General features: G+C 40.7%; 1 protein-coding gene across 4 annotated transcripts in view; it reads left to right on the top strand.

Moving 5' to 3' along the window:
* Positions 1-11,533, top strand: part of RCAN3 (RCAN family member 3) — a 37,354-nt gene extending 25,821 nt beyond the window's left edge. For 2 of the 4 annotated variants that reach the window (XM_066270092.1, XM_066270093.1), the window contains exons 3-5: positions 6,569-6,742; positions 7,786-7,957; positions 9,167-11,530. In XM_066270092.1, coding sequence (XP_066126189.1) covers positions 6,569-6,742; positions 7,786-7,957; positions 9,167-9,351 — 531 coding nt within the window. In that variant the 3' untranslated portion in view covers positions 9,352-11,530. Of the gene's footprint in view, positions 1-5,232; positions 5,406-6,568; positions 6,743-7,785; positions 7,958-9,166 lie in introns of all 4 variants that reach the window. The other 2 variants (XM_066270094.1, XM_066270090.1) reach the window with 2 other exon arrangements.
* Positions 11,534-12,000: the final 467 nt, after the last annotated feature.

Genomic DNA, 12,000 nt, shown 5'->3' with positions numbered 1-12,000 from the left:
GTGCTGAGTGCACATTAGCATCTTCCATAGAAATTTCATGCGGAGGGGGGAAGAGAAAAAGGAAAGTATCACTTGAAACGAAGGCAAAAATGAGAAAATGAGCATAGAAAATGTGAGACAAACAGATAAAATAAGATGGTAATCACAACAGTGGACTAATTCCTCCTATTAGAAGATAGTAATCGCCAAACTGGATATATTGCCAAACTTGGGCACACACACGCATTCTTTTTATGAGGTTTATCTAAAATATAAGGATGCATGGAGTTTAGATACAAAGGATGGAAATTGAGGTCCATGTAACATCTAACCAAAAGAAAGCTACAGCAGCTGTATTAATACCAGACAAAAACAGACTTAAGGCAAAGGCATTCCTCAAGATAAAAAGGACCGCTACCTAATGACTACAGGTTCAATTCACCAGGAAGAGAAAGCAGTTCTGCACTTATGTGCACACAGTGATATAACACGACTTCATAAAGTATATGAAGCAAAAATGACCAAATTATAAGGGAAAATAAATGCACCTAAGAGTGGGAGATTTTAATAGACCTCTCTTGGTAATAAATAGTTCAAATAGACCCCCCCCCCAAAAAAAATCAGTATATAGACCTTTTAAAGAGCACAAGCTTAAAATACTGCACGTTTACAAAACTGTACCTAACACGTGCAGAAACATTCTTTTCAAGCACATATAGAAGATTTAAGAATAATGATGACATTGAACCAAAAGCAAATCTCAAAAATGTTGAAGGATTGGCATCACTATGGATAAGTGATAAGAAATAAAATTTCTCCAAAAAATGAAATTATATATCATAGTGAAAATAAATTAGGCATATAAAAGATAACAAAACCAAAACTCCTGTCTACTTGGAATTTAAGAAACATCTAAACAATTCATGAGACAAGGAAGGAATCTAATGGAAATTAGAAAGTATTTAGAATCAAATGATAATGAAAATAGTGTATATCAAAACTTGTGGGTGGGGGAGGCTGTCCAGGTGGCTCTGTGGATAAAGCTTAGACCCAGCACACCAGAGGTTGCAGGTTCAACCCCCACTTAGGGCACATGTGAGAAGCAAACAGTGAATACACAACTAAGTGGAACAATGAGCTGATGCTTCTCTCTTTCTTCCTCTCTCTGGCTCTCTCTCTCTCTCTCTTTCTGCCTCAAATCAATGGGAAAAAAAACAACTTGTGGGGACAGCTAAAATAATATTTAGAAATGTATATTCTTTAAACCTTTATATTAAAAAGAAAAAAAAGCTGGAATAACAATAGACTAAACGTCCATCTTAAGGAGACAGAAAAAGAAAAAGCCTGAAAGAATAAAGGCAAGAGCAGAAATTAATGAGATAGAAAATAAATATACATAGAGCCAGTAATGTCTAAAAACGATTCCCAGAGGAGAAAGTTGTATCTACTTATTTGGGTCTTTAATTTCTCTCAACTGTGTTTTTTTTTTTAAGATTTTTATTTTTTTAATTTTTTTTACAGGGACAGAGAGTCAGAGAGAGAGATAGATAGGGACAGACAGGCAGGAACGAAGAGATGAGAAGCATCAATCATTAGTTCCTCGTTGCAACACCTTAGTTGTTCATTGATTGCTTTCTCATATGTGCCTTGAACGCGGGCCTTCAGCAGACCGAGTAACCCCTTGCTGGAGCCAGCGACCTTGGGTCCAAGCTGGTGAGCCTTTTGCTCAAGCCAGATGAGCCCACGCTCAAGCTGGCGACCTCAGGGTCTCGAACCTGGGTCCTCCGCATCCCAGTCTGACGCTCTATCCACTGCGCCACTGCCTGGTCAGGCTCAACTATGTTTTACAGTTTTCAGTGCACAGGGGGAAGGATAATCGTTTCAGCAATTGGTGCTGGAACAAAGGGAAAAATGAACTTTGACCCTTGTCTCACATCATCTATAAAAATTAACTAGAAGTGGGTCATAAACCTAAATGTATGTAAGAGCTAAGCTATGAAACATATGGAAGAAAACATGGGAGAAAATCTAAGTGATGTAGGGTATGGTGGAGATTAAAATATGACACAAAAAGCACAAGGTATTTTTAAAAAACCAACAAAGTAGATTTCATCAAAATATAAATAAAAACCTTTTGGTTTTCAAAAGATGCTGTTTCAAAATGGAAAGGTGAGGCAAGGACAGTATTTGTGAAACATAGATCTGACAAAGTACTTATATCTAGAATGCATAAAAGTGCTATTACAACTTAGTAAGACAGCCCAAGTTAAAAATGCGAAGACGCCCTGGCCCAGTGGCTCTGTGGATAGAGCATTGTCCCAGTGTGCTGAGGTGGCGGGTTCAATCCCCAGTCAGGGCACATACAAGATGCAAGCAAGGAGTACACAACTAAATGGAACAACTGAGTGGAACAGTGAGTTGATGCTTCTCTCTCTTTCTCTCTCTCCCTCTCCCTTTCTAAAATCAATGGGAAAAATAATTTTTTTAATGGGAAATGATTTGAACAGACACTTGACCCAAAAAGTTATAAAGAGGGCAAATAAGCCTATGAGAATATGCTCAATGTCAGTAGTTATTAGGGAAATGTGAATTAAAACTACAGTGAGATAATACTGCACACTCAGTAGAATGGCTAAAATTAGACTGACCATACCAAGTGTTGGTGAGAATGTGGGTAGCTGGAACTCTCGTACACTGTTGGTGGAAATGTAAAATGGTACAACCACTGTGGAAAGCAGTTGAGTGGTTTCTGAAAAGTTGATCATACACCTGTCATACAGTTCAGCCATTCCTCTCTTAGGTATCTACCCAAAAGAAGTAAAATCATATCCACACAAAACCTGTACATGAATGTTCACAGCAGCTTTATTTGTAATGGTTCAAAACTAGAAACAACCCAAATGTCCATCAGCAGGTAAAGGGATCAACACCACACAGAGTGTCAGGTTTGTCTACCTGACAATAAAAGGGATAAAAAAATAAATAAAAAAAAAAGAACATAGGCCCTGGCCGGTTGGCTCAGTGGTGGAGTGACAGCCTGGCGTGCGGAGGTCCTGGGTTTGATTCCCGGCCAGGGCACACAGGAGAAGCGCCCATCTGCTTCTCCACCCCTCCCCCTCTCCTTCCTCTCTGTCTTTCTCTTCCCCTCCCGCAGCCAAGGCTCCATTGGAGCAAAGATGGCCCGGGCGCTGGGGATGGCTCCTTGGCCTCTGCCCCAGGCGCGCTGGAGTGGCTCTGGTCGCGACAGGGCGACGCCCCGGAGGGGCAGCGCGTCGCCCCCTGGTGGGCGTGCTGGGTGGATCCTGGTCGGGCGCATGCGGGAGTCTGTCTGACTGTCTCTCCCCGTTTCCAGCTTCGGAAGGATACAAAAAAAAAAAAGAACATAGTAACGGATGAATTGCAGACCCCCTCCCCTGCAGAATCAGTAGTTGATGTTGTTTAGTTGGGCATGTTTGTGTCTTTTTTATAATACTTTATAGTTAATTTGTAATACTTTACATTTATTTTATAATTTGAATCTATACAGCCTGACCAGGTGGTGGCGCAGTGGATAGAGCATCGGACTGGGATGTGGAGGACCCAGGTTCGAGACCCCAAGGTCGCCAGCTTGAGCATGGGCTCATCTGGCTTGAGCAAAGCTCACCAGCTTGGACCCAAGGTCACTGGCTTGAGCAAGGGATCACTCGGTCTGCTGTAGTCCCCCAGTCAAGGCACATATGAGAAAGCAATCAATAAAAACTTAGACAAGGATTGGGAACCTTTTTGGCTGAGAGAGCCATGAACGCCACGTATTTTAAAATGTAATTCCATGAGAGCCATACAATATGTTTAACACTAAATACAAGTAAATGTGTGCATTTTATGTAAGACCAACACTTTTAAAGTACAATAAGTCTCTGAATTCTTTTTAATAACATTGTTATGCTGTTGCTAACCAATGATGAATAAAGTACTTCTTACCATTAATGCGACTTCTGGTGCTGCATGTTTTGCTGATGGCTTTGTAGTCTGGTTGATACGTGGTGAGGTTAAACTTCATGCAGACGTTGAGACTTCTGTCCATTAAACGCAATTGTAGGTTGGTCTTAACGTTCTTTATATGTGAGAAAGACTGCTCACATGCGTATGTAGAGCCAAACATTGTCAGTACAGCAATACTCATATGCTGCAGTGTGTGGTATATGACAGGAAGCATGTTCCAAGTTTTGACAAATCAGCTGGTCCGCGGGTTGAAGTTTTTTCATTTCTCCTCACTTGTGTTTGCTCGCCAACTCTGCTTGCTGTCGTGCAAGTCTTTACAAATCTTCATTCAGTGACTTGAACTTATTCACCTACATGTCTGAGGGCTTCAGGTCAGCAGCTTGTAGCGCAAAATCTCTGATGGAGACACCGAGGATTAACTCAGGTCAGCGCTGTCCACTGCACATTTGTGTGGATGGGTGACAAACTTAAAAAGACGAGTGCACTCACAAAATTCTCCAAAGTGCGCTTTGAATGACTGCAGGAGATTAGATATGAAGCCGCTAGCTGCTGGAGATCAAGATGTTGAGCAGGGTCACTTGCTGTGCATGCATCTTTAAACTCTCCCAGTTTTTCAAAGTGTAGTAAATGACCTGTTTCAATGTCGGCGATGAAGAGTTCCATCTTGTTTTCAAATGCAAACACTGCTTGTTGAAGGGATAAGACTGTATTTCCAACGCCTTTCATTTTCACATTTAGCTGGTTCAGATGTTCAGTCATGTCCACGAGATAGTAGAACTTCAGGAGCCACTCAGTGTTAGCTAACTCAGGATGCTCGACGTTTTTCATTTCAAGAAAAGTCTGGATTTCGCTCAGACAAGCCACAAAATGGCTGAGCACCTTCCCTCTTGACAACCAACGCACATTGCTGTGCAGAAGCAGACCAGGATAATTATTCCCAACTTCATTCAGCAGTGTTTTAAACTGGCGATCATTTAAAGCTCGGGCAACAATAGAGTTGACCACCCGAATGACCAGCGACATCACCTCACCAAGCTGCTCGACACACATCTGAGCACAAAGCACCTCCTGATGTAGGATGCAGTGAAAACTTAGGATGGGTCTCTCTTCATGTTCATGAAGAAGCACTACGAATCCTCTGTTTTTCCCCACCATGCACGGAGCACCATCAGTACACACCAAAATAAGTTTATCCATCGGTAGATTTTTTTTCTTTAGTGAACTCAGTGGAAGACTTGAATAAATCCTCCCCTCTTGTTGTCTCTTTCATAGGCAAAACAGCAAGACTTTCCTCATGTAGTGTATCACCGACAGCATACCTTGCAATCACGCTGAACTGGGATAAATGGCTTACATCTGTTGACTCATCCAAAGCGAGAGAAAGGAATGGTGCTGCATTTATGTCCTTCACTTGTGTTGCCTCAATTTGATTTGCCATCATGATGGTACGATCGTGAACAGTTCTTGCCAACAGAGGCATGTCTTTTATTCGTTTGATTATCTTGTCTTTATCAAAAAAGTCGTCAAAAAGTTCATTGGCAACATCAAGCATGAATGTTTTGGCATACTCCCCATCTGTGAATGGCTTTCCATTTCTCACAATTGCTAAAGCACCAGCAAAGCTAGCCGAATTTCAGTCACCTTGTTGGGTCCAAACATGGAGTTGCTGCTGACTAGCTTGCACTCTGCACAGTAGCTCTTGACATGCTTTCTTCCTGCTGTCCCCTGCTAGATATTTCGATGCAAATGTAGTATGGCATGTGTTGAAGAGCTGCTTTATATTTGACTGTTTCAACGATGCAATTTTATCATTGCAAATTAGACACACTGCAGAACCTGCTCTCTCCACAAAAGCGAATTCCTCTGTCCATTCCTGCTGAAAAGTACGATACTCCTCATCTTTTTTTCTTTTAGCCATCTTCTTCGTCAAAAGGGTTTCTGCAATTAGCTAGCTGACTACTTGATTAAAAGGAGAGAAATTTACTTCCTGACCTCACAACGACCCATGTATGTTAGGCATTATCCAATAAAAATTTGGTGTTGTACCAAGGACAGCTGTGATTGGCTCCAGCCACCCGCAACCATGAACATGAGCGGTAGGAAATGGATTGTAATACATGAAAATGTTTTATATTTTTAACATTGTTATTTATTTTATTAAATATTTGTCTGCAAGCCAGATGCAGCAATCAAAAGAGCCACATCTGGCTCGCGAGCCATGAGTTCCCGACCCCTGAACTAAGGTGTCGCAACGAAATACTGATGATTGATGCTTCTCCTCTCTCTCTGTTCCTGTCTGTCTATCCCTCTCTCTGACTCTCTGTCTCTGTTAAAAAAAAAAAAAAAAAAAAAAAAATTGAATATATACAATATTTAATAATTACTTTTAAAATAAGTACAATTGCAGAATTTAGCATATGAATAACAATATACCTGTTCTTGTATACCTGCAGAAAAGCATGTTTGTTTTTTTTCAGTGGGGGGAAGCAAATTATAATGGGTTCTAGCGCACTACTTGTGTTTAATGATTTAAATTTCCTTTTGTTAAAAATTTTTCTATTTTCTTTCTCCTTCCCTTCTCTCTGCCCTGCTGCTCCTCAATTTGTAGGAGAGATTTGAAGCACTTTTCACCATCTATGATGACCAGGTTACGTTTCAGCTGTTTAAAAGCTTTAGAAGAGTCCGAATAAATTTCAGCAAGCCTGAAGCAGCAGCAAGAGCACGAATAGAGCTCCACGAAACAGACTTCAACGGGAAGAAGCTGAAGCTGTACTTTGCACAGGTGCCTCAGAGAGCCCGGGATGCTGTTCTCTAAACTTGGTCCTCTCCACCCAAAAATACCACCCGTTCTCCACTTTCTGTACTCCATCTGAGGTCTTAGACATGAGCAATTCCAATCACCAAATTGTGTAAAGATATTTTTTCCTTTATTTTACAGCTATATAAATTTATGTATTAAGTGTATTTGCCTTTCTAACTTGGCTTTGCTTAGACTAATAGTTAAAGGAATTCATTCTTCTGGCAACTTTTCCTAACTGGGATTTCATGAGGAGTTAAAGCCCTAACACCTGAAGAGCGGTGGAGTAACTTTTCTCCTAACATTCAGCCTGGCACTCGTGATGTAACGTCCTTGGGAGATTTGAGAAGACATGAAATCATTTCTGTGTTCTGTAATTGATCAGACACGCCCCATTGAAAGTGGCTGCCGGCTGAAGGGGTGCCCGGGGAGGTGGCATAGCGCTGGGCCCCGGGCCTCTTAGACTTTGAAATCGCAGCAGATCCTGTGGTTCCCCAGAAGCTGCCGTCCTTATTATTCACTGATGCAACCCGAGAAACCAATTGCTTCTCAGAAGAATTGGTGAGATAAAGACATTAGATCTCTGCTGACGTATTATTATTTTATTTTCAACAAAGTTTTTTTTTTCTTCTTGGTCTTAGCTTCCAAATTCCAAAGAAAGAAGTTTGTTGTCTCATGCTCTAAATGAAAGCTGTCTGGACATTTTGTGGAGGAGTTGATTGAGATGGAGACTATATAACCTCATCTCTCCTAAAATTAGAATTTATTGCTTACTGTCATTCACTATGCATTCATCTATTCATCAGTTATTTTCTATTCAACTGTTATTGAGCGCCTGGTTCGCGTGGGCTCTGTTCTGTGCACTGAGTGTTCAGCGGTGAGCCAGACAGACCCAGACCCCGCCGCTGGCAATATAGACTGTTAAAGAGAACGTTTTAATTTTCTCCAAAGAGATGTAACAGTGAATGTAAAAATGAAAATGGAAAAAATAGCCTGGTTGCAAACTTTGGGTCTCTCCTCTCCCGCAGGTCCAGATGTCCGGCGAGACAAGGGACAAATCGTACCTCCTGCCGCCGCAGCCAGTCAAACAGTTCCTCATCTCCCCTCCCGCATCCCCGCCGGTGGGGTGGAAGCAGGGTGAAGATGCAATGCCTGTTATTAATTATGATTTACTCTGTGCTGTTTCCAAATTGGGACCAGGTAACAAATATCTGTCTGTCCTGTTTTCTTCCAAAGAAATTTTTATTTTAAAGATTGTATTTGGGAATTTGTGGTTATAGGATTAAAGGAGGTATGTGTTATACTCAGTAAATCTAACTGCATCTGGTACTGATACAAATTTTACTAGTACCTGACAGGCCGTTAGTGAATACTAGTTGCCTTTGCCTTCTCTCCGGCTCGGTCCAAGTATCAGAGAGACAACTTCTCCACTGAATAAGTATTTCAGGGAATTGATGGTGATACCATATCATCCCTTCCAAATTCTCCCCTTTATTTCTCATTTCCTCTTTCCCTCCCTTTTATTTCTCTCTCTCTCTCTCTCTCTCTCTCTCTCTGTCTGTCTCTTTCTCTCTCATCTCGATGCCATTCACTGCCGGTTCAGACTAGTTGTCCACCTAAGACAATGTTATGTCTGTCTATGGGACACAAGAGTCATTTTGTGGGGAAATAAATGGCTTTGTTTTAAATGTTAGATTTGGATCTTGCAAATCTGAGGTCCTGTAATAAAGAGATTGCTGGTGCTGCCTAGAGTGTCAAAGTGTGTCCCAAGGGAAAACCAAAACCATTCTGAAGTTGAGAGATTCACTTATTCTGTTCACAGAACAGTAATTAGCGTTTTAACTCCCAGACCTCAGCGTTCCTTACCAGCTTATTTTCTGAAATGGCTAAACTTTGTAAGAACCTTAAAGTATCAAAGCTCTAATGTCAAAACAAGATAAAGTACTTGACAGGATTTAAAGATTTATTTTTATTTATTTGAGAGACAGGGAGAGAGAGTCAGAAAGAGGGACAGATAGGGACAGACAGACAGGAAGGGAGAGAGATGAGAAGCGTCAGTTCTTTGTTGTGGCTCTTTAGTTGTTCATTGATTGCTTTCTCATATGTGCCTTGACCCGGGCTCCAGCTGAGCCAGTAACCCCTTGCTCAAGATAGCGACCTTGGGCTCAAGCCAATGACCTTGGGTTTCAAGTCAGCAACCATCTGGTCATGTTTGTGATCCCACGCTCAAGCCAGCAATCTTTGGGTCTCAAACCTGGGTCCTCAGCGCCCCAGGCCAACCCTCCATCTGTGCCACTGCCTGGTCAGGTGGATTTAAAGGTTTAAACATCAATAATCACCAATTAAAACATGAGTAGAACAAGAAGTTTCAAGACACAAAACACTTCTTTTTGCTTTTTACCTCTACAGGAGAGAAATACGAACTTCATGCAGGAACTGAGTCAACACCCAGCGTCGTGGTTCACGTCTGTGAAAGTGAAACTGAAGAGGAAGAAGAAACAAAAAACCCCAAACAGAAAATTACCCAGACAAGGCGCCCTGAACCTCCAGCCACAGCGCTGAGCGAGCCCCAGACCTTCGACTGTGCTCTCTGAGGCCTTTGGATGTGGTGCGTGGGAGCCCCGCCACTGTGGGTGTCAGTCATGGAGATCGTGCGCCTCCTGCTGGTGCTTTGCTGCTAGTGGTGTAGGTGAGGTGAGCAGGAAATGAGCTGTGTATTCACCAAGCCTGCTCTGTGGACATGGCAGTCTAGAGTAGAGGCTGATTTTACCTGTTTCATATTTTAACTGACATTCTGAAAGGCACTTTAAAGGATTAGCCCCCAACACGCAGCATTTCTTGACCGTTTTTAAAGAGTAGCGAATGAGGAAAACAGCCTCCTCCAGGAATGTTCCGTTCCCTGATTCTGTGTGGTATGGTGTACCCAAAAACTAAACCTGCTGTCACCGAGTGCAGTACCATTTTTATGAATTTAAAAGGAGTCTTGCAATTTTAATAATCTACGGTGGGTATTTTTGTACTGGTATGTAGCTTCTAATTAAATCTCTTGGTCAAAGGTTAACTGTTATTCAGTATACCTGAAATTTTTTGCACGAAAAGAAGGCTGAGATATAGAATAATTCCTAGAAAATCATTTATTCTCTAATATATTTTCTCTTTAACTTTGAGGAAGAAATGCCAAATCCACATTGACTGTCAGAATCTAATGGCACAGATCTATGTGCATGTTCTCTTACTTGGAATTTGAGGAAAATGACACACACATCACTGTCCTTGTGTGTCATGGCGCCCAGAGAAAGAGCGGCTACTTTGGTAGGGGCTGTGTCGCCAGTGAGCTTGACTGATTATGACTGCGGTGGCTGCTGCAGTCTGCCACCTGTGGCCGCGTTCTGGCCTGTGTAGCATACCGAACTGTCCCGTTCAGTTTTTCTTTGCTATACACATTTGTGTGTGTCACTTGTAGACTTGAAATTAGAAAAGGTAATGAACAATAAGATTTTTTTGTAGACCATTTTAAAAGTATCCTAAATGTAAACATTTTTCAGCTGGAAAGAAAAGTCACACGTACTCCATTTCTATGAATTAGGGGAAGATGGTGGGAAGGTCGTTTTGGTAGTCAGACTTTTTTTTTTGGTGAAAATCTTTCACCGTGGCTTACAGTGGGTGCTTTTCCCTAAAATAGAATTGTTTCTCATTTATGTTTCGGAGTAGATAGTTGAACTTCCTAAGTAGAAGCAAGCAACTTTTTAATTCTTTGGGGTCTATTCAGAGTGTAAAGTCCTTTTTATAGAAGAGTCTCTTAACTAAACGCTTTGCTTTTGGCCAGGCGGCTCTGCTGACTCTCCACTCGCACTGCCGTTTTCTTTGTGTGGCAAATGTTGGAGCCCCTGGTAGGTATGCGAAGGGGCCGCACGTAGGAGTTCGGGTGCCTATACCAATGTGGCTGCCACGACAAAGAGAAAAACGCAGAAATGCAGACTGTGATGTCTGTACAAGTTTGGTAACATATTTTGGGGGTTTATATGTTCTAAGTGTGATAGAATTGATTTCTGAGGACTCAAACTGTATTGTAAAAAAAAACAGTTTTGTATGTTTTCCTTGCCCTGGAATACTCTGAGGTGGTAAACTCTTCTATTTGTATATATCTACTACTGCTAAGCCTCAATGTAAATTGAGTTCAAATTTGTGACTCCATAAGCAGTTTATTAAATTCAGATCGCCATTTGGCAATTTAGCTGACAGCCATGAAATTCAGCTTTTTACCAGCTTTTAATCTTGTCTGGTTGTGCTAACTTATCATTGCAGAATTCTTGTAAGCCAAGAAATATATGTATTTTCAACAGCTGGCGATTTTTAAAATTTTCTTTTAGATAATATTTACTTGCTGTAATTTCCTAAGTGATCAAAATCCATGTTGTATTTATTATTCGCTTGACTTTCATGTTCTTCCTTCCACTTGAACAATATTGTGTCCTTACGTATAAAACTTTTTAAAAAATTAAGCAGTGCTAATTACCCAAATTTTTTTTATTGTTATATTTTGAGAGCATTAAATAAATTGAAGAAAAACTTAAACCAAAAGTAAGTATACATATATAATTATTTAATATATATTAAACTTTTCTGAATGGAGAACATTGATATGTTCATTCTAGTATAATATTTCCATAAGATAAACTCTTAAAAGAAAAAGTGTTAAATGCCCACTTATTTTTTAATATTGTGAAGCCATCCAGGATCTCAACAGGTTTTCTGGCCTTTTATTGACTATTATATAACCAGTTCATGTAAACATTTTGCAAGAGATGAGTCTCTTTTCTAAGTTCTTTTTATTAAGTTTCTCTACATCTTTTATATTTTGAAATTGAGTTATTATTTAGATTTAACTATGATAGTATAGTAGCCATGTTTTCTTCAGAAATCATAACCTCATTTTGGGAATCAAATTATTTAAATAACTGTGAGGGAAGAAAACGAGGCTTTGGGTTAGGAACAGTCATTTGTGAAGGGTACAAAAGCTTCAACAGAACCTATGATGCATTAGCTCTTATGTTCTAGGTCCCTGGTCAGCAAACTGCGGCTCGTGAGCCATGTGCGGCTCTTTGGCCCCTTGAGTGTGGCTCTTCCACAAAATACCGCGTGCAGGTGCCACCTCGATAAGGAAAGTACCTAACTATATAGTTTAAGTTTAAAAAATTTGGATCTCAAAAGAAATTTCAATTGTTGTACTGTTGATATTTGGC

The sequence above is a fragment of the Saccopteryx bilineata genome, chromosome 3, assembly GCF_036850765.1.
Source record: "Saccopteryx bilineata isolate mSacBil1 chromosome 3, mSacBil1_pri_phased_curated, whole genome shotgun sequence".
Lineage (NCBI taxonomy): Eukaryota > Metazoa > Chordata > Mammalia > Chiroptera > Emballonuridae > Saccopteryx > Saccopteryx bilineata.
This window is presented reverse-complemented; position numbering and strand designations above follow the sequence as displayed.